At 48.9% G+C, this 22,698-nt stretch overlaps 2 protein-coding genes across 3 annotated transcripts in view; both read left to right on the top strand.

Annotated features, from left to right (window-relative positions):
- Nucleotides 1-260: 260 nt before the first annotated feature.
- VAMP3 (vesicle associated membrane protein 3) lies at nucleotides 261-9,799 on the top strand. Of its 2 annotated transcripts, XM_026519935.4 has the most exons (5): nucleotides 261-378; nucleotides 2,519-2,600; nucleotides 6,207-6,365; nucleotides 7,123-7,174; nucleotides 8,013-9,799. In XM_026519935.4, coding segments are annotated over exons 1-5 (315 nt in total). In that variant the 5' UTR covers nucleotides 261-376; the 3' UTR covers nucleotides 8,033-9,799. The 2 variants fall into 2 exon arrangements, with proteins under 2 accessions (XP_026375720.1, XP_057161282.1); XM_057305299.1 differs by having other exon boundaries at nucleotides 7,123-9,799.
- Nucleotides 9,233-22,698, top strand: part of PER3 (period circadian regulator 3) — a 37,121-nt gene continuing 23,655 nt past the window's right edge. Inside the window, 8 exon segments of the mRNA XM_057305502.1 lie at nucleotides 9,233-9,264; nucleotides 14,259-14,421; nucleotides 14,718-14,781; nucleotides 15,548-15,670; nucleotides 16,513-16,616; nucleotides 17,806-17,845; nucleotides 17,848-18,006; nucleotides 22,132-22,191. Of these exon segments, the coding sequence (XP_057161485.1) occupies nucleotides 9,233-9,264; nucleotides 14,259-14,421; nucleotides 14,718-14,781; nucleotides 15,548-15,670; nucleotides 16,513-16,616; nucleotides 17,806-17,845; nucleotides 17,848-18,006; nucleotides 22,132-22,191 (745 nt within the window).

Genomic DNA, 22,698 nt, shown 5'->3' on the forward strand with positions numbered 1-22,698 from the left:
GCAGAAGCACACAGCCCGCAGTACTGTCACCTCCAGGGAAATGGCTCCCGGCCCAGAATAATGTACCACGCCCCCGCCCTCATTTACCTACACAGTCCCCTTACAGTGCCTAATGCGCACCCCAGCGTCGCAAGGGCGGCGACGGGCAGAGCGTGCCCAGCGCGACAGAGCCAGGTGCACCGCCCGGCGCAGTTAGCTCGCGCCGGACCGCCCAGCAATCTCGGCTGGCCACGCCCCCCGACACCCCGCCCCTTTCCGGCGCGCCCCTTCGCGGCCGCGCCCGGCAACGTCATCTGTCCCGCGCCACCGCCCCGCCCAGCTCCCGGCCTTCGGTCCCGCTGCGCCGCTCTGTTGACCGTCGCCCGCCGCCGCCAAAATGTGAGTGACGCGGCGAGACGCGGGGCGGCCTCGGATTCCGGGGGACGGTGGCCCGCGGCTGGGACCCTCCCCCGCCTCGGTTCCCCCCGGCAGCCGCTCGGACGCGGGCCTGCGCGGTGGCTCCCGAGGCCCAGGGGTGGGCGGCGGTCCCGAGGGTGCGGGCTGCAGGCGGGCCGAGCCAGCCCCGCCGCGCAGCCCGCAGCCCGCGGCGGTCGGGCGATCGCGGAAGAGGCGGGGCGGGCGGGGGCTTCCCGGAGCTTGGAAACGCCCCCTCCCTCCCCTGCCTCTACCTGGATTCCACCCCTTCTCCCCTTTCCCTAATCCCGGCCCGAGGCTCCGGAGAGGAGCGGTGGCCTCTGCCCTAGACCTGGAGCGCCTGTTCGCGGCCTGGTGCTGGGCTGGGCTCCGGAAGTTGCAAGGGAAAGGACCTCAGTCCTGTGTACAGAGGCACCAGTGGTCAGAGTGGACTCGAGCAGAGCTGTGGACCTTCCCTCTTTAAGCAGAAGCCGTCTTGTAGTGGCTCTTAAAAACATGGGAGTTTCCGGTGGTCACATTCAGAGAAAACTGTCAAGAGTCACAAGGACCCTCTGTCCCCTCCCGCCTGTTCATCGCTCACCTGTAGAGGAGGAAGGAATGGGTGCTTTCCCTGGGTTCCTTCTAGGAGCTGGGATCACCCCTCTGGAGTGTACCTGCTGAGGCCGCTCTGCCCTGAAATCACAGTGGTTAAGGTCTAGATCCGTGGGATCCTGTGGGACCTGGTCTACAGACAGGCTCCACTGCAACCAGCTGTGTTGACTTTCTAAACCCCACTTTATGCTTTTATAAAATGGGGTTAATAGTAGTACCCCCTTCAAAGAGTTATAAGAATTAAATGAGAACATGCTTGGAGAAAATGTGCCAGTACATGGTCCTTCACTGTTAACCTATCAGAGAATAAAAAAGTGCAAGGGCAGGCATGGGATCTGCTACATCCCTGGTCTTTGACAAATGGTAGGTATAATAGAACTGGAATCAGTGGCAGCATCAGTAGCTGTTGTATGCAAGACACATGGTAGGTGTTGTCTTGGATACAGGGAAGAGACCTCTTAGACACAGGAGTCTGTGATCTCTTAGGGAAGGCAAGACATTACAGATGCCCCTTGAACAACGTGGGTTTGAACTGTGCAGGTCCTATTACACGTGGGGTTTTTCTGATAAATACAGTACAGTACTGTAAATTATTTTGTCTTTTTATTTTCTTAACATTTTTTCTCTAGCTTACTTTATTGTAAGAACACAGTGTGTAATACATATAACATACAAACTGTGTAAATTGACTGTTTATGTTATTGGTAAGGCCTCGGTCAACAGTAGGCTATTGGTAGTTCACGTTTTTGGAGGAGTCAAAAGTTACATGCAGATTTTCAGTTGTGGGGAGGGGAAAGGGGTCGGCGCCCCAAACCCCACCTTGTTCAAGGGTCAACTGGTGTGCATGGGTGTGTGCTTAATCAAAGCGTGGCCAACCAAGTAATGGAAGCAATAAGGGCTTCAGAGCCACAGGTGGTCAAGGAAGATCTGCCTGGGGAGAAATAGGCATTCAGTGAGGATTTGAAAAGAGGAGTACCTTTTAAGAGAGGGAGCACTGCTTCATCTCACCTTTTCCACTCACAGCACCTCTCCTCCCTGCATCTTGATGTTCCTGACCCTGTTTCTGTAAATGAATATATTTCTCCGTACTGGAAAAGTGGCATTCTGTAATTGTTCATAACTGTGGAAACGAGTCTTGCCACAATGAGAGATCAGAAGAGTACTGAGTGCATTTAAGTAGATGTGTGCCTTTAAACAATAAAAACTTAGAAGATAAAGTTTTCCTCTCTTAGGATCCCTGGTGTTAAGATCAGGTGCTTCAGCGATGCAGAGTAGAGCTTATTAAACCTTCACTTTAGACTCTGTCACTTTTCACATACAGATGAATCTTGGAAATTATAGAGGAGTTAGAAGAAATGTCATTAGAACCTTTGCTCATTGCTGTAGGAAGGATTTCTTTTTCTGCTTTAGTTATAAAACTTCTAACAGCGAGGTCTTGGAATAATGTCTTCATACTTACAGAAATGTATTTGGAATCAGAATTCCCTCATGCTTGTGCCTTTCCGCGTTTCAGGTCTACAGGCGCACCTGCAGGTCCAAGTGCCGCCTCTGGCAGCAGCCGCAGACTTCAGCAGACTCAGACTCAAGTGGATGAGGTATTGCTCGCAGACGCTGGAAACAGTGAATTTTAAACCAACATGGAAACACTCGGGAAAGAATGCTTTTTAGAAAAAGTATCATAAAAGCAAGAGTATAAAGGAAATTTTGTTCCATAAATGTGACAGATGAGCTAAGCTTCTGAGAAGTCGGTCTCCAGGTGTCATGCTTGTGTTCCCATGACCAGATCTTGTTCTGAACCACAAATACTTCTGAGACCATTCCTCCAAGAACTACTTTATAAGATATAGTTTGCCACAATTAAAAAAAAAAAAAAGGAAAAGAAAAAAAACCCACTTTATAAAATAAGGTAATAGAGTTTTAAGGATTAGATGTCTAGATTGTTAAAGCCAAGACCAATCCCTCCAACCAGATTTTTCATCAGAACGCTTCTTACAGTAACCTGACGTTCTGGTTACCAGGCTTGAGGAAGCCTCTAGAACTCAGTTCCAACTGTCACCCATTCATGTACAGAAGTCAGACGCTGGCCAGCTGCTCTAGCCCAACAAATCGATATTTGTGGAATTCTTGAGTTAGAGGGCCCTCACGGCATCTTTTGTTCTGCTTTGTATATGCAGACCCACAATGAAAACTGAGACGTTCAGACTAGCATTCTGTAGCCTGAAGAGCTGTCAGTGTCCAACAAAGACATCTTGGTCTTTTGCACTTAGCTGCTTTAAAAAGCAGAGTTAGGGGGCACCTGGGTGGCACAGCGGTTAAGCGTCTGCCTTCGGCTCAGTGCGTGATCCCGGCGTTATGGGATCGAGCCCCACATCAGGCTTCTCCGCTATGAGCCTGCTTCTTCCTCTCCCACTCCCCCTGCTTGTGTTCCCTCTCTCGCTGGCTGTCTCTATCTCTGTCAAATAAATAAATAAAATCTTAAAAAAAAAAAAAAAAAAAACAGAGTTAGGGGTGCCTAGGTGGCTCAGTCGGTTAAACGTCTGCCTTCAGCTCAGGTCATGATCCTGGAGACCCAGGATCAAGTCCCACGTCCGGCTCCCCGCTCGGTGGGGAGTCTGCTTCTCCCTCTGCCCCTCCTCCTCCCTCTCGGGCTCGCTCGCTCTCTCACTCAAATAAATGAATAAAATCTTCTAAAAAAATAAAAAGCAGAGTTAAACTTAGGTTAGATTGCATTATTAAATCATTTGGTCATATTTTGGTCTCATGGTTTTGTTTATGAACTGAATTCTGAAAATTTTACATTTCCATGGTAAGAAACCCATTCTAAGTCCACCCTGGATGAAACTTTTGTGTACTTACAAAAGCAAACTGGGTCTTTTTTCTTAACCAAAGGAATTTTAAGGAGAGGTTGTTGGGTTTTTTTTAATTGAGGTAAAGTTTACATAACATACAAGTAACTATTAACCAGTGGTGTTCAGTATATTCATAATGTTGTGCAGCCATTACCTCTGTCTAATTTGACTACTTTTGCCTCCCCCCGAAGAACAGTCTGGACGCGTGTCATCACCACTTCCGGTTCCCCTTTTCTCCCATTCCTGGCGACCTGCAGTCGGCTTTGTGTCTGTGGGTTTGCCCGATCTGGCTGTGTCCTGTAAAGGGGGTCGTGCACCGTGTGGCCTTCCGTGTTTGGCTTCTTTCCCGCAGCATGATGTTGCCGATGGCCATCCACGTCGTAGCATCTGTCAGTACCTCCTTTCTTTTTGTGGCTGAGTGGTGTTCCACGGTGTGTGTGTACATGATTCGTTTTTCTGTTCATCTGTGGAGGGGATTTCTGAGTTTCCACCTTTTGGCTGTCGTGAATAATGCTTCTGCGCGCCTGCCTGGCCAGATTTCTGTGTGGACGTGTTTTTATCTCTCCTGGATACGCACCTAGAAGCAGGAGTGCTGGATTACGTGGTCATTGGTGTGTTTCACTTTTTGAGGAACTGCCAGACGTGTCCACATTCCCTCCAGCAGCGTCCGGGGCCTCCTGCTTCTCCACATCCTCACCAACCCTTGTTAGTTTCTGTTGTCCCTGAGGGGAGCGGTCCTCCGTAGTGAATAGGATTCAGAGTGGTTTTGGTTTGCGTTTCTCTACTGACCAGTGGTGTCGAATTAGGTTCATGTGCTCGTTGATCATATGCTTTCTTTGTAGAAATGTCAATTCAAGTCTACTGGCTTTTAATTGGGTAGTTTCTCTCTTTGTTTTGGGGTGTAAGAGTTCTTAATATATATGTATTCTGGATGTTAAACCCTTCTTAGGTAACTGATTGGCAAAAAGTTTCTTCCATTCTGGAGATTTTTTTTTCGCATCCTTGATAATGTCTTTTGATGCACAAAGGGTTTTAATTTTTAAAAAGTTCAATTTATTTTTTCTTCTGTTGTTCTTGATTTGGTGTCAAATCCATGGCCAAATCAGAAGTTAGAAAGATTTGCTCTTATGTTTTCTTCTGAGAGTTTTATAGTTTTCAGCTCTATGCTTAGGGCATTGATCCATTTTGAGTTAATTTTTATATATAGGGGGAGGTGTAAGGGTCCAGCTTCATTCTTTTGCATATGGCTGTGCAGTTCTCCTAGCACCGTTTGCTGAAGAGACCATCCTTCTCCTCACTGAGTGATCTTGACAGCCTTGTCAAAAATCAGTTGGCCATAGATGTTTGAGTTCATTTCTGGATCCCCAGTCTGTATGTCTGTCCTTATGCTAGAATCACGCTGCTTTGTTTACTGGAGCTTTGTCGTAAGGTTTTGAAATTGGAAGATCTTAGTCCTCCAACATTTTCTTTTTCAGTATTGTTTTGGCTATTCAGGCCCCTTGCAATTCCATAAAAATTTAAGGATTGGCTTTTCTGTTTCCAGGAGGGGATGGTAGGGGGAGAACGACAGTGGAATTTTAATAGAGATTGTCGAATCTGTATATCTGTACAGTGCTTGAGGCGTCTTGCCATCTTAATAACAGGAAGGGTTCCCATCTATGAACATGGAATGTCTTCCCATTTAATTAGGTCTTTCATTTCTTTCAGCAGTGTCTTGTAGTTTTCAGTGCACAAATCTTTGGCCTCCTTCGTTCAATTTATCCCCTAGGTATTTTATTCTTTTGGATGCTACTGTATATGGAATTATTTTTTTAATTTCCTTTTCATTTATCTTGTATAGAAACAGTCTGATTTCTGGGTGGTGGTCTTGTACCCCGAACCTTCACTGAATGTGTTTATTGGCATTTTCCATATATGGAATCATCTGCACATAGAGATCGTTTTACTTCTTTCTTTCCAGTGTGGATGTCTTTTATTCTTTTCCTTGCCCGGTTGCTCTGGCCAGAACTTCCAGTACAGTGTTGAACAGCATTAGTGAAAGTGGGCACCCCTGCTTGTCTTGATCTTAGGGAGAAACTCTCCATCTGTCACCACTGAGCATGGATGTTAGTTGTGGGCTTTTCCATCACTGTCCTTTATCACGTTAGAGAAGTGTTCTTCTATTTCTCGTTTGCTGAGTGTTTTCATCATGGAAGCGCGAGGCACTCCCCGCTCCCTCCTTTTTAAATGGAAGTATGGCTCCAGGTAATAAAGTGCTGTCCTGAAAGAAAAGGTGCCCATTTACTTCGCTGAGAGTTCTGCGTGTTCTCCCCTTCCTTTCTGCGTGACCTGGTGTTGACCGTGTTCCTTCAGGTGGTGGACATCATGAGAGTCAATGTGGATAAGGTGTTGGAAAGAGATCAGAAGCTCTCGGAGTTAGACGATCGTGCAGACGCGCTGCAGGCGGGAGCGTCCCAGTTTGAAACAAGTGCTGCCAAGTTGAAGAGAAAATATTGGTGGAAGAATTGCAAGGTAATTTTCTTTTAGCTGGTTTTTACATGAAGTCACTCTCTGTATTCCCAAGAGGGCCAGCCGAGGCTGCAGGTGTGGGAGATGAGTGTGACGTCCCCTCCGGGGCAATCTGGATCGACTTTGAGTCTAAAGCGCTGACTGCATCCATGCCCCTTTCCCCGTCCCCTCAGCCAGGAATGCTCCATGAGCCGTGGCTGACCTTGGAAGCGTGTAGAACAGGAATGTCCGAAGTCGGTCACAGACCTCAGCCCAAGGCCCCGAGCACAGCCTGGCAGGAGAGGGCTGGGCGTGGCGGTCCGCTGGCCTGTGATTCCGTGACTGGGGCTCCAGCGTCACAGGATGGGGGGGCCGGTGGGCTGAAAGCCAGTGGGCTCCACAGACGTGCGGAAGCAGCCCTCCAGCTGCGTATCCCGAAGCGGGTCTGCGTCTGCCGCAGCCCGAGTGTGTCTTGCCCCCTTACTGGTATCGGGGACACTTTCTGACGCACAGGACGGCTTAGTAGCCCTTCCTTGTGTGAGGAGCTCGTATACACAAGCGAATGCCTTTCCACGGACCACAAGTCATTTGACCATCTTCTAAAAAGCAGATAAATGACCGCATGCCGTAATTGAGAACAGTAAATTTAGGCTTTACAAATTAGGAATTGTTTCAGATTGTAGTGCACCTTAACGTCTCGGTCAGTGACTAGAATATTGTACTTTCCGGTGAGCACACGATCTCTGCTTGGAAATGTGAAACGGTCTGTGTTTTGTCACAGATGTGGGCGATAGGGATTGTCGTCGTGGTCGTCATCATCATCATCATCATCGGTGAGTGTCCCTGGCCTAAACTCATCGTTCAGGTCTTCTCGGTCTGGGCGCAGCTGATTCCACATACAAGAACTCAGAATAGAAGTTCCCGCAGAACTCTTAGTTTATCCAAAGATTTTCGTTTTCTTCAGTAAATGTTTTACATATTTGAGTGTTATTTCACTAAAATCCAAGGGTTTTTTAAATATAAACATTGGTCCTTTGAAGTTAGAGAAAATGTATTCATTTCCACTGACGCATCTGTTTTCACTGAGTACGTTTTCATCTGATATTTCCTTTTACAAGAAACAGTATCGTCTGTTGATTAAAAGCGTGACTCCCTGTTATCCACCGTGGCTCCGTTCCCGTCCGGCTGCGTGGCCTTGGGCAAGCAGATTAACATCCTTGATCCTCAGTTTCTTCCCTTGTAAAGTGGGGTTGATAATAGTACCCCCATATGTTTGCTGTGAGGACACCACTGCCCAATAGATAAAGAGCGTGTGGGGCGGTACCCGGCGCATAGTGGTAGTCGTGGCCGGAGGAGTAGACGAACCCATGCAGACGCGCGTGCGCGCTGAAGCGGGATGACTGGCGTTATTACCGCTGCTACCGTACGTGATCCTGGAACAGGCCGTTGCCGTTTGTAGCCCAGGGCCTGGGAACCATTTGCAAAAGCAGTTCGCCCCGTCCCTTCCCTTGACAGTGCCCTCAAGCCCTCTACGAAGTGCAGAGGGGCCCCTGGTGAGAAGTCGGCCAGACTGAATTGCGCGTTCAGCCTGCGGCCTTCAGTGTTGACCCGGGCTTCAGGGAGAGACTGACCGCTGTTTCCTCTGCTTCTTGTGTCTCCCCCGCTCGCTAGTGTGGAATGTTTCCCCGTGAAGAACCCGTGCAGCCCCGGCCTGCTGTTCAGGAAACCTCTTCAAGACGTTTGACTTAGAACCTGCTAAATTCTCGAGCTCGCCTACTGTTCTGTCTAAACTGATTCTTTTCTGTTCGTTACGGTAAAGTTTAATTTCTAGGAAACGTGCCTTTGTCATGTCATGAGCACTCCAGACTTGACGTGCGGCTGATGGAGAGGATCTCTTAAGTTCCCGAGGGTCGTCACCTCGAAGTGATGTTGTCGGATGAATTGCCATGAATGCCACTTACGGGAATTTGTTCCAAGTTAGCCATCCCTGTCCTATGACATCCTCAGAACCACATTCTAAACCTTTCGGTGATCAGATCTCCAGTTTGTGCCTTCCAGAAAGAACACTACTGCCTAACGCAAATCTGTAACGATAACAGGTTATGCCTTATTTTGCTATTTCTCAGATTCCCTCTAAGAGAACTCTCTACTGTTTATAAGCACTACTGACTCTTGCGCTGTATTTAAAATAAGATGTGGAGGAAGAGTTGTTGCTCTTACATTAGATATGAAGATGTTTGCTTTCTTGTGACTGTTTTTGTATCACTTGCTAAAAATATTATTTTAATCAGAAGTAATAGCCTCTTTAAAACATTTTTATAGAACTGTGGCTATGACCAAAGTTTCTATTTTGCCAAAAAGTTGAATGCCAGTACAGTGTCCTGAAGTTGGTTCCTGACAGATAAATTCAAAAAAGTGACAAATGGAACTTAAGGTGCCCTTCAGAATTAAAATGATAATATTGTGCGTGACCCCTCTACACCCTAGCAGGCCTTTCTTGCCTTTGGAGTGCGGTAGGCGGTGCGGCTCCCCCTCCGATTCAGCATTTCTCCCAGGGGTGGGAGAAGGTTTAAGCGGGACTCTGACCATGTCATCCGTAGAGACTGAGTTCTACCCAGCAGTTGGCAGATGGTCAGCCGTGCACCCCACTAGGTCTCTGCTAATTGTGTGAGCAACAGTTCTGCAGCCTTCAAGTGAGACCGTCTATGAACTGGTCGTTAACTGGCCCAGACCCCACAGACGATAGCCTCCGGGAGTTTGTTTCCTATTTTTATCTGTATTCCACTTCCTAAATCTGTCTTCTAAATTATGCTTTCAGTTGGGCATTGGTCAGGGGCGGATGATTCTTCCCAGGGGATAGCTAACCAGAGACACTTTCTTTCTTCGACGTCATGGGCTGTCTGCACAAGATGCTGCTTTGGAAGTAGCTTTGTCACCTGAGGGACTTGTGTGTGTGAGACTTGGACCATCAGGGCGGTGGCCTAAGGATGGGAGTTCAGGTAGGCATGCAGACAGGCGGGGGTGAGGGGGTGGGGGGCGCTGAGGGAGAGCTGCGGTGGTGTTACCGCTCTGGCCCGTGGTTACTGGAGAGTTCTAAAATTCTTGTTCACGTGCTAGCATGTGACTTACAAAGCAACAACAGTTGAGGGACACCAGGACACGGGCTCCCTTTAATATCTGTTCCCCTGGCCTCATGGTGAAGACATGCCCTGCAGGGCACCCAGCTGTGAGAAGGGAGCAGCCGTCAGTGTGGGGCGGGCCGTGAGCCCCCCACCCCGGCCACTCGGGGGCGCTAGCCGGGTCTGACTCTGAAACCTTGGTGCTCCCTCCTTGCCTCGTGCCCAGTCCCACGTAGCCGTCTGGCTCCTGCATTAACCCAGGGGCACCTCGCTTGTATCTGTGCATTTAGCTGGGAGCTCACCCACTATAATGAACTGAATAAACTGTTTATAAACTAATTCCGGTATCTGTGTTGCTTGTGGAAGAAGAGCTGTGCATGGTCCAAGTCTTAAAAAGGGCCGTCCTTGCTGCTGCCTTTACCTCCCACTTAGAAACCCCAAACTCCACTTTCTCTTCCTTCTCCCCAGTCTCCTTCCCGAGGACTCATTGCTTAGTCCCCAGCATTTCCCCATAGCCTAGGGAACCCAAGCAAACCCTTCCCCTTGGGGAAGTGGGGGGCTGGCTTTCTCACGATTACCAGAATGCTTAGGATCTGGCTTTTGAGTTTCTTAAATATATGCTCTTAAAAGAGTGACATGCAGTCCTGGCCCTGTATCTGGTAGAATAGGGAGCTGCCTACGTGGCACGCAGGGAAGGTGACGTGGATGGTCAAGGTACTTCTCCAAACATGGCTCTCAGTTTGATTCTGCGTATCCTTCCCCCTGAATACACTTCCCCTCTTAATCTACCACCACTAGGAACAATAAAATACGGGTGGAAGTAGCCTTTGCTTATGGTTACAATAAAACACCAGTTTCCTATATAAATCTGGGAGAAAAGAGGTTGACTTCTTCCCACTGCCTTGACCTTGGGTAGATGGTTGCCTCTTTCTTGTCTGGCGTGCCATGTATCCTGGCAGAACACTCTCAGTTGAATTGTGCACAGTGGAATTTGTTCAGGACCTTAATATAATGAGATCTATGTAAATTTTGGTGCCATTTTCAAGCTTTTGAAGGAAAATCTACCATAACGGGCTCTTTTCTGCCTCTCCTGTAAACGTCAGGATTCTTTGGCCAACTGGGTCCTCAGCCAACTTCTCTTTCCGTTCTTCTCCCTCTCCCTGGTCAATCTTACCTATTCCCTCGTCTCTAATCATTAACGTACTGATGATTCCTGACCCAGTGGACACAAGCCTCTCAAACTCAGCATGGACCAAACAGAATTAAGCATTCCCCTGCCACATGCTCCTCTTCCTACCGTTAATAGTGTCTGTTCCAGAAAATGGCATTACCATCCAACCAGTATCCAACGCCAGACAAGTCCACTGGACTTGTTGGTATTTTTAGTCGCCATACAGATCACTCAGAACGGGCTGGAACGCTACCTAATAAACATTCCCCAAATCTCAATGGCTTGAAGTTATTTCCTTGATCATGCCTCATGTCCAATGCCAGGCAACAGGAAGGTTCTATCGTCAGTCCCTCAGGGGGGGACTTCCTGTAAACATTTGTTTCGGGTTATCACTGTGGCAGGAAGGGAACATCAGGAATTGTGCGCTGGCTCGGAAAGCTTCCGTTTGGAAGTGGGGTTCTTATCTCTGCTCACATTTTACTGGCCAAAGCAAGTCACGTGACCCTGCCTAACCTCAGAGGTGGCAGGAAACACATGTCACCGGAAGGAGAAATGTGATGTTTGTGAACATTGGCGTCCTGATGACAATTTCGGTCAAAGAATGAGGCAGATTCCCCTTGACTCGTAAGTATTTTCGGATGAGTTGTGCACCCTACATGATCATTCTATATTTGCATCACTAACAGAACATTTTTTTTAAGTATGGTAATTTTTTTTATTGGTTTTGCGTGAGGATTGTTTGTTTAAAATTGACTGCTTAGTGCATTTAAAAATAGCGTTCTTGGGGGCGCCTGGCTGGCTCAGTCGGTGGAGCGTGGGACTCTTGCTCTCAGGGTGGTGAGTTTGAGCCCCACGTTGGGTACAGAGATGACTTAAAAATAAAATCTTAAAAAAAATAGCATCCTTATTTACAACTGAGCCGCTTTTCATACTAGCAGAAAATTCAATCTGTAAAGCCACAATTTACTAAATAAGCCAATTATGGCATAATTATTAGAAAATAATTGATATTTTTTCTCATCCTTTAAGTAGCAAGCTAAGTGCATTTCAAAATCTTCCACTTGTCTTTATACCGTCAAGACCATGGCCAATCCCCTGTTAACACAAGTGCCTGCCTTTGGCCCAGGCTCTGGACCCGAGCCTAATGGAAGCCCTCCCTCCAGCAATTGCCTGTTGTCTGCAGCTCTTCCTCCTGCTTCATCCTCTCTCCCTCCCTGTTGGATCACCCCATCAGACCCCAGTCGTGGTCCCCACATCCCTCCCTTGGGCAAACAAACATTTGTCTACAGCCCCACGCAGCCAACTCCCTTCCCACAGCTCCCCGTGATCACTGCCTCACATTGAACTTTTCCTTCAGCCAACTCTGCTGAGACATCTTTAACCAAGGTCATCATCTTGGTGAAGCGCCACAGAAATTTCTCTGCCCTTGTCTTGCTCTGCGTATCACCAGCATTTGATACAGTTAATAGCTCTGTCCTTGAAATATTTTATCTAGCTTCAATGACCCAGCATTCTTCTGCTTTTCTTTCAACCCATCTGTGGCTCCTTATTCTTCGCTTGGTTCTCTGCGTGGCCTCTCAATCTCCGTGCCTCCCCTCTCCCTCAGTCTTGGCCTTTGGCCCTTTTCTATCTGCATTCTCATGTTGACACCATTTCACCCATGACTGTAAACGCCATAGGGACTCTGGCCTCTCCCAAATGTCAGCCATATCTCCATCCCTGGCCTCTCCCCCATGTCCCGGGCTGAGAGATCCAGTCACCCCCACCTGACAATCCCACCTGCATGTATAATGCGCTCCTCAAACACGTCTGCGAAACAAGTCTCCATTCTCCGCTCATCAACACTTACTATCCCCAGACGTGTCCATCTAAGTTGCTGACCCATGACACGCAGCACTGCTTACACCAAAAACCCAGGAGTCGCCCTTGATCACTGTCTCGCTCTCTCTTCTCACAACATACATTCAACTCATCGGCAAGCTTCTGTGCCCCACAGGCATCCCACGTCCAGCCTCCTCTCACCATCCTTCCTGGCACCACCCTAGTCCTACCGGTCCTCAGCCCTCTTCTTGTAACTAACAGCTTCCTGCTAACCACACCTGCGTAGAAGTCTGGCTGATACAGATCTCTATCTTGCTTAAAATCCTCTTTCCACTACCTTTAGAAAAAAACCCAAATTGCGTTTCCTAATTATAATCTGGCCCTTCCTAACTTCCTGATCTCCCCTCACACTATTCCTCCTCCTTCTGTGAATTCTCCAAAGTAGAGGGTCTTTCTGGTCCTTAACAACACACCTGCTCTGTCAACACACCCCCTGTCAGGTCTGGGGGCCTTTGCAGGTGCCTTCTGCCCCCTCCGCTGGGTCCACCCCCCCCACACACACACACTCAGGTCTCAATTCGCCTTCTCAGAGAGGCTTCCCCGATCACCAGATTGATGTGTCTGTTGCCTCCTTCACCCTCCATCCCTGTCCCAGCTACACTCCATCCTCGTTTCATCTTCCACACAGCACTCTCCACTTTCGGACCTCTGTGCACTCGCTTGTGTTTCCCGTCTTCATAAAAGGTAGACGCCCTGAATGGCAGGGACTTTTGCCACCGTTCTTTCTCAGGGACCACAATCATCCCGGCCTAGATCATCCACGCAATAAATACGTGTTGAATGAATGCAGTTCGACAAAACAAAACTGGAGAGGAGAGGGAGATCGGCCATCATTTCGAAAAAGGAGGTGGTTTATCCAATACATGATATGAACAATCCCCCCCCACCCTTTTCTGTACAATTCCTTTATTCATCCAATAAAGACTGAAGATTTTTCATGTACCAGGCACTGGAGAGGGGTGGAGCTCTGCACTTCCGATGAGTTGACACGCAATCTAAAAAACCTTCAAGCTGGTATTTTTAAAAGGACTTCGCCACACCTTCCTTTTCTGAAACCGTGTCTTCTACATGCACTTGTCTTACCCCGTTGCCAAATCAACCTGTAACTTGAAGAAGACCAGGGAAATGTTTAGAGTCCGTCGTCAAAGTTCCGTTTTTGAAACCCGGCTTTGATCTTCCCGGGGCTGCTCTACTGCCGGGGGCCTCCGAGCCTAAAGAGCTGGCGGGCGCGAGAGCAGGAAAGTTATGCAACACGCAAAAGGGAACCCGAGAAGGCGCAGACGAGGCGCTCGGATGTGCAGTGCTTCTTCCCGCGGCCCGGGATTGGTCGGACCCGCGCTCCAGGGCTACCCCCCCACCCCCGCCCCGACTGCCCCTGGCACCTGCACGCCCAGCCGCCTGGTTGCCCGCCCCTCACGTGGGGGCCGGTCAACCCCTCCCGGGTCCCGCCCCCAAGTGATTGGCGGCTCGAGCACCCTATACCAGCCGCGCTTGGCTCTAGCCGGCCGTAGCCCCTCCCACCCCACCCCACCCCCGCCGGTACCCTGAAGGGGGCGGAGCACTCGACTAGCGCGGCCAGACCTCCGGCCCCCTCCGGGCCCCTCCGCCTCGCGTCATCGCGCCGGCCTGCCGGGATTGGCCGAGCGCGCCCTCCGCCCGACACCCGGCGTTACGTAACGGGCTCCGGGGCCTTCTCCCCGCCCCCTCGCCTCCAGTTATGTAACACCCCCCCCCCTCCCCGCGCAGGCCCCACCCCCGGGCCAATGGGGGCGCGCAGAGTCGGCCGCGGCTGCCAATCGCTCGGTCGGGGGGCCGGGCCGCATCTCTTGGAGCGCGAGGGGCGCGGCGCGCGGCGGGCCTGGGGACTACGCGGGTCGCTGCACTGCGGGGCGAGCGGCGGCGGCTGCTTGTGAGTGCTGTGCCGGGCCCGGGAGGTCTCTCCGGGTCCGCTCTCCGCTGTGGAGCCGGCGGCCGGGCGGCGCCGGGCCGGGAACCTGGAGCTCCTGAACTTGGCGCCGGAAGCTCCCTCTGCCCGGGTCCAGTTTCTGGGTGCGCGCCGCCCGTGCGGAGCCGCGGGTGGGCAGGCCGGCGAATGGGAGAGTCTGGCCGGGGAGGGGGGCGTCTGTCACACCCAGCTTCCACAGCACATGGTCCGTGTCATTAAACCCCTGTCCCCACTGTCCCCCCCCCCCCCCCCGCCTCCAGGCTGCTCCCTCAAGCGGAGCCATCCGAGACTGCATGGAGATCCTGCAGAGGCAACTTCGTCCAGGTGACCGGGCATCAGTATTGGCCGGCTCCTGATGACCGATCATTTTCCCTAAGGCAGTGGCATGGACCAAAATGAGAAATAAATTCCTGTCGCTGATTGCGAAGTGAAACAGAAGCAGGAAACAGACTGAAGGCTGCCGAGCAAAAGATCGACCCCTGTGAAGACCTGGGAACGTCCAGCGGTGAATGTCTGGACTGCAGGGGGAACGAATCTCAGGAACTTGAAGGACCACAGGCCTGCGGCTCTGAGGCCGTGGGGCGAGGAAAGGAGGAGATGTGGAGCCAGAAATCCCAGCTGGGGAGCCCACAAGTGGAGAGCCGCAACAGGTGACATGACCTGGTTTGTTGTTGTTCTCGGGCTAGTACAGGGGAAGGGGGGCTTAAATTGTTTTATTCTTTTGTTTGTAAGCCTAGGAGAAAGTTTAGGGGGATATTCAGACAACTTGGAATGAAAAGCTCTGGGAAACTGAAGAATTACCAAAGAGTACCAGAAGTCCAGAAAGAGTGGTTAAGGCTTTAGCTGAGCAGGGAGTGGGGGAACTGCAGTGGGAATGAGCAAGAATGGAAAATGTTCGATGTTTACTAGTTTCTTTGGCCAGGATCTCCCACCTGTGCAAAGGGGAAAAGAAACCTGTGAACTAAATGAGTTGATCCGCGGGAGGCACCTTAGAAAGTTGCTTGGCACATCGTATGCTGCTCTTCTCGTTGAAAGTGTGAATTGACGGTTTGGGTTTTTTTTTTATCTTACAGTGAAGAGCAAGACTGAACTTCTGAAGAACTTATGATGGTTGTGCAAGAAATGAAAAAATACTTCCCATCAGGGAGACACAGTAAGCCAAGCACCGTGGACGCCCTCAACTATGCCCTTTGCTGCGTACACGGTGTACAAGGTAAATGAGCTGGAGAAAAAGTACAGCCGTGCAAATACATCATTTTGCTCGTAAACATCGGCCAAGCCGGAAGAGTTGTCGGTGTGGTTCTTGGTCCCTGAAGTGTTTTGAGCTTTTTTGGCGCTTGATGCGAGATGAGCAAATCCACAAGGATTCTATTTGTGTCATAGTTTTGCAAATTAGGAACATCAGGAGAACCTCGTTTGTGTAATAGTTTAGGAACTGTTGTTTAGTGACTCTGCCATGTTTTGATGATTTGCTGCAGGAGGGTAGAGTTTAGCACATTTTAAAGACTCACTTTTTAAAGGGGATCGTTGTCTTCTAAGGGCATTGGGGAAAACATACATTTGGCTGAGTACAGCTTGCCTTTCTGGTCATCCACATACTGTCACAGTTCGTTCATGATATATCAGGAATTTGCCATATTAGAAATGCACAGTTGCAAACACCTTTTCCTTTTTATCTCTGACCTTTCTTTTCCAGGGATTTAAAGTACAGGTTTAGCACAGACCTCTGTGATGTCAGGTATGACACACAGTTCCTGAATACGGAAAGTAATATTTCTGCCATGAGCACGTCACATGCATGTACTTGGAATTTGGGGTTATCGTACCTTGTATGGATCTTGCTCCTTGTGATGCAGATCAGAAAATCCTAAAATCCAAAGGCTTATGTGTGTACAACTCTCAGTGTTTCAAGTGAAAGAAGATGATCTGGTTTTGAGGCGGACACGCCGAGGTGTCCTCATCCTAAAAAATAAGCCAACTTCAGTGGTGGTAAAAATGATTTCCTTAAGCTGTCGCTGTCACCGGACCACCTGTTTATTTTCCTGTGTTTCTTAGCAAACAGTGAGTTTTTCCAGACTCTCAGTCAGCGTGGAGCTGTGACCGCATACGGCCTTGAGGAGCTGGCCACGGCTGCTTTGGGGTACACTTCCAAAAACACAGTAAGAATCCACACATTTTGCCGTATCGACCTGGGTGATTTCTCCTAACAACCGTATCTAGATGTAGCTGTTGAAACCTAATACGCGGGAGTTTCAGGAACCACGACGCGAGGCAGACCGTAGCAGCGCGCTGCTGGGGAGACTGTGTAGTTAGTTTCTGTTGCCCTTGCGGGAGCACAGGGGTAAACCCAGGCAGCCGCCCGGGAGCGGTGGTCTGCTGGCCCTCCCTCAAGAGCTGCCCCTGCCTCCTGAGCATCCCTGAGTTCTCTCTAATTAAGAGGGAAAACAAATAAGCTGCAGAGTAACCACCCTCATTTTATTCTAATCTCCGAATCGTTAATTTGTATTTATATCATTCTTGGTTCCAATACTTACTCCCCTTCAAGTTGTAACGACTGGATTTTATAGAACAGGTGAGTTGAGGTGCTGTCGTTTTTCTGTAAAATTTGGGAAGAGACATGTAGTGTATCTTTTCTGAAGCTCTTCCTGTTGGCAGAATCGTTCAGCCTCACGCCTTACTGATGTGATGGAGATTACTTTGTTTTATGTGTAGACGTCACGCTGAAAGATCTTGTAAGATCGGATCGGGAGCTGCCCCTGAGATCACAGTAGTGTTTGTTTTACTGACTGGGGTGTTTGTGGGACCCTAGTGGGTGTGGCGGAGATGGAAGAGACAAGGAAAGGCTTAAGAAAACATTTTCCCTTGAAGATCTTCCAGGTAGAACTAGAGAGGAGGACGTGCCGATGCGGGCAGAGGCAAACGGTGGCCGATTATAAATGTTCTTGCTGTCTGATGCAACAGATAGGAGAAATGATTCTTACATAGCGAGGCTTGTCAAAGACGGGGTCTTGAAGGAGGCTCTTGAGCTTGGTCTTGAAGCCTAGAGTTACGCATTGGTCAAGAGAGGACAGTCCCCTCAGTCTGCACACGAGAAGGAATCCTCAGTCAATATGCTGTATGCACGTTTAGTCGGACGAGCTGGTGTATTGTTTGGTATGGAAATCTGACCTTCAGAAGATAAAATGCAGGTTTGATGACGATCACTAAGGCATATGTCGGAGAATCCTGCTGCCTTTGCAGGATATGTGCGTGCGTGGATCACGTGAGGAGTCTGGAAGAAATTTACCTCTCAGGGAATATTGTTCGCAAGTATCTCAATATTTGCATTTATTTTAAATGTTTTCCTAGGACACCTTTGTGGCAGTGTTTTCATTTCTGTCTGGAGGGTTAGTCACATTTCTGAACAGGCTACTTCAGTCCCGAATTGTAAGAAAGATTTCTTGGAGTCTTCTCACTTTGTGGAACTACTTGCTCCTCAAGATGTGAGGGTGTTCTGTGCACACACTGGCCCCGCTCAGCTTCCCCCCTGGAACAGCTGGACCCAAAGAGGTAATGGGTCCAATGCTCAGATGTTCACCTTGCCGCATAAAGATCGGTTGCGATCTTTCGGAAGGAGTACCAAAATTAACGCGTTGTTTTGAACCTGCAAACTCTATGGCTTTTTTTATGTCTTTATTTAAAAAGTCAGAATGTGGGGTGCCTGGCTGGCTCCGTCGGTGGAACGTGCAACTCTTGACCTTGAGGTCATGAGTTCGAGCCCCACATTGGGTGTAGAGATGACTAAAAATAAAACTTAAAAAAAAAAAAAACAAAGATAAGTAAATAAATAAAAAGTCAGACTGTGTTGGAAACAGCATTTTAAATGCTTCCAATAACAAAGTTCCAGTTGATATGCTTTCATTTAGTCAAGTTAATTTTACAGCTTCTATATCATAAATATGGGTTTTTTTGAAATACGGTGTGACTGCCTGCGTACCGTATGGCGGGTTCATTGTTTAAAGATTCTGTTTTCTCTAAGTTAATAAAATTAAATGTTTTCCCTCTTACATTGACTTCATTATTTCTTTGCTTTGTTTTGGAGATAAACTTCTCATGGTTAGCTCCCCTTCCAGTTTTGCTTCTTCCTAAAAGTTCACGAATCTCATTACTTTGTTTTTCTTCTGAAATGCTTATTTCCCTGAACTGGGCATGCCTCGTACTAGTTTCCTTGGTGACTTTCAATCCTGCGTGATATTTTAAAATGATTCATTATTTCTTTTTAAAATCACCTTATTATTACTTATTTCACATTCTTTGTGAAGCGTGTCTTAAAGAGCTTAGCGTAGATCAACCTTTTTCTTTTGATTCCCAGCCCTTTTCTCTAGTTTTTTGGAATGTAAAGTTGATTTGTTTATTATGATAAAAAAAAGAATCCATTAGCAAAATGCACCATCTTAACCATTTTTAAGGGTACAGTTCAGTCGTGTTGGGTACATTGGCATGGATGTGAAACACACCTCCAGAACCTTCTCATCTTGCAAATCGAGGCCCCGGGCCCATCCTGACTTTCTAACGCAGGACGTGGTCCTGTGGGAACAGTCTCGCACACTGCTTTTTTCCATGGCAGACCTTTGCCCTGTCTTTTGTGTGCAGGTCGTGGACGCTTCGGAACGCACACCTGTCTTCCTTGCTTGTTTCCAGCTCTTTCCTGTTCCCCTCACTCAAAAACATCTGTTTCTCTGCTTTTATTGCCCCTTCGTCCACTCCACAGACATTTACTCAGCAGGCCCCGTGGGCCGGGAGCTGTTCCCGGTGCTGAGATGCTGCCGGGAGCTGGGCGGACGGCGCCGTTCTGTCCGCCCTCGCGCCTCCCCAGCAGCCTCCCCCCAAGCCCCAGCCCGACGTGGCCTCTGTGGTCTCTGTCTGCTCTTTTCAGCCGTGCTATCTTTGCAAATTACTTATTGCCATGATATTTCCCCAACGTGTAAAAAGGTAATATACCCTGAAATCACTGTTTTGGGGACCTAAGTATTGACTTCCTCCTTAAAGAGATGGTGCTCCTCTTGGCGGCTGCTCGCACTGGGCTTTGCCTCGCACACCTCAGGGATTCCAGCTCTTCTTGAGCCGTTCGTGGCCTGGGCCCCTGCTGCCTCCTTCTGCCCTTCCTTTGAGCCCATAGAACATGAAGGGGACAAAGGAAGCTATAAACTCAGCAGTTGTCAGCCTTTGGCCTGGCGTCCGAGCACATTTCCCCTTTGGTTCATTGTACAGGCCTCCCAGAAGGATCTGACCACTGTTTCTTTAGAGCACACTTCCAAAAATCAAGGATTCATCTGCTACAGCTGAGGTGTGGAAATGATAAGGGGCTCACATCACTGTTCGAGATCCCACGGTCTGGCTCTCCGTCCTGCACGACCCCTAGAGAATGCAGTTGAATTCAGGCACCTGGTATCCTCACACAGTGTATGGAAGTCTCTCTTCTGGTAGAATTGCGGTATTTCCTATGTGCAAAGAATTTTAAGCAAGGAATCTGAAGATCTGAGTTTTAAATTGAGTTCTGTCCCTTTAAGAACGAAGGAGGCCATTTAGCTTCTCACGGTGAAGTCATCACCATGTCCTACCAGCGTGCTAACACGGGACTGCTGTGAGAAGCAAGCATGCCAATGGTTGAGAAAGCACTTTCGGTATTTGGAACATTCTGCAACATTAGGGGTCCTCTTTGTTGCTACCATTCTACTGAACGGTTACTGTTTGCCAGGGACTTTTCTTCATGTTTCAGTGGATTGACTAATCTTCCCAAGAACCTTACGAGATGTGGATACCATCACCGTCCCCAGTTGACAGATAAGGTAACTGTTAGTTTGGGTCTGCTGAGCAGCAAATGCCAAGATAGGGGTAGCTGTGTAAGCCATTGGCTGCGGGGGGTGGTGGGGGAGGAGGGAAGCGGCGCCCTCAGCCCACAGTGCACGTCTGACACCCGGGGAAGAAGCAGGAACAAAGGGGACTGGGGAGGAGGAGGCTTGACCTGCCGCATAGCTGAAAAGACAGCTTGGCCAGGCAGTCAAAGGGAAGTCCAAGCCACAGTCACGCGCCGGAGGAGCCCTGCGTCTCCATGGGATGGTCCCGTCTCAGTACGGCTCTGTGCACGGGCTCTGGGTGGGAACAGCCACAGGAGCAGGGCCCCGGGGCAGCAGCTGTGGCCTGTGGTCAGTTACGTCCCCTGAAGCCGGGAACCACGCCCTTTCTCAGCCACTGCGGTCACTGAGGCACAGAGCTAAGGGACTCACCGAGGTCACACTACCAGTAGGCGTGGAGCCGGGTTTCACCCTGGCGGTGTGAGTCCAGGGTCCTTGCTCGGAGTCAGTGCCCCTCCTGACCGCGTCAGTCCCTGTGCTGGAACCATCAAACAGGGCATCTGTAGTCACACAAAGGTGGGCGTTTGAAAGCGACACCAAGGAATCAGTCCTGTTCATAAAAATCATCTCAAAAAATTAAGAATATTTTTGGAACATCCTTATCTTGCTGTCATTCCTCCGCAGGCTTATCTGAGCCTTTCCTGGGGTGGTTTCGGTGTTAGGGCTGTTGGGTGTCTTAGAGTAATGAATTCAGCGAGCTGACCGCGAGCTGTCAGGACAGTGTTCTGGTTTCAGAACTCCTGGACTGTGACCCCCTAGCGTTCTGAATTCTGATCGTTGGATCCTTGGTGCCTTTGAAACTGGAGTTCTTGCGGTTTAGTTGTTTTTTGTTTTTAATCATGTGCGTTTTCCCTGATGGTTCAGAAGCCCATCTTCTGACTCTTCCTGTGACCCTCTGCTCAGAAGTGCCAAGACCTGGGCCCCGAGCCCTGTCTTGGTTCTTCAGAGTTCTCGTTGTTTATGCTCCTTCAGTGTATGTTTGTAAAACATCTCATTGGTTTTAAGTGTTACCTTGAGTCTTATAACTGAGGATTTCTTCACTCCGGCGAGCAAATGCCCAAAAGATCAATTCAAGGAGCTCTAAGCAGAGGGGAGCTAAATAGTCAACAAACACGTGGGAAGAAAGGTTCAGTCCCTCGATCAAGGCAAACTTAAACATTTCTGAATTACCACTTCACAAATCAATAAAATTAGAGCAGAAATCAATAAAACTGGCACAACCATTGGCATGAGGGTTGTGAGAACGTGTCATTAGAGACCCTGTTGGTACGATCTTCTGTGGATCAGTGTGACACTCCACGGTGAGAGTCATAAGACGATCGTGTCATCTACAGGCCCCAACTTCAGGGATTTTGTCCAAGGACAGAAAAAAGTGGAAGACGTTTATGTATCCTATACTTGAATACTGTAAGTTGTCCAGATCGGAGGAACGTCCGGACTGTCACAGTGAACTAGAATATGGCCCCCAAAGTAAGTGTGCCCCGGGATTATCGCCTTGACCTGGGAAGGAGGACCACGGGCAGTTTCAGCAGTTCAACGAGGGAAAGCCGCCAGTCCCACGCACCCTCACTGTCTCCCCAAGGGTCCCTACTAGAGTACCGAAGCCCCCTGGAACGTACTGGATGCGGCTCCATCTCAAAGCGAGGGCAGGAGCCCTGTTTGAATCCAGAGTATCTCCTCCTTGCAAGGATAGTTTCTCGTTGGTTTGGGGGTAGCTGGGGTCTTCCTGCGTTGGAGGTGCTGCCCTGGGAGGGGGTGACTAACACTTTGTTTTCCGCAGCATCTCAGTACGAATTCGCTCCGGTGAATCCTTTTTCTGCAGGATCCGGTAAGTCTAGGGGCTTGCGGGGGCCAGGAACGGTGGCTTACACTCTGATTTTATTTGGCCCTTTTTAGATTCTTTTATAATCAGCGAGCGCTGGGTTCTTTCCACAAAAAGTTTGTATTTCAATTGAGAAGAAGCAGCTTACCCTCACAAAATGACTAGATAATAGCACAATCAAGGGGAGGACAGAGAGATCATTCTTAGCCTGGGGGTGCTCGCTCGCTCTCTCATGCTCTCATGCTCTCTGTCTCTCTAAGAACTGCTGGATGAGGTTAAGTATACTTTCAAATGCCTACTGTTTGGGGATCTTTTGGTTTTTGTTTGCTTTTTGACTTTTGGTCACATTTAAAATGAATTTTTGAAATTTTACTTTATTTATTATTTTTTTTTTTTTTAAGTGAGCTCTGTGCCTAATGTGGGGCTTGAACTTGTGCCCTGGAGATCAAGTCACACACTCTACTGACTGAGCCAACCAGGCACCCCTAACTTTTTAAATTTAAATGACTGTAAAGAAAGTAAGAT

This window comes from Ursus arctos, unplaced genomic scaffold, assembly GCF_023065955.2.
Source record: "Ursus arctos isolate Adak ecotype North America unplaced genomic scaffold, UrsArc2.0 scaffold_32, whole genome shotgun sequence".
In the NCBI taxonomy this organism is placed as follows: domain Eukaryota; kingdom Metazoa; phylum Chordata; class Mammalia; order Carnivora; family Ursidae; genus Ursus; species Ursus arctos.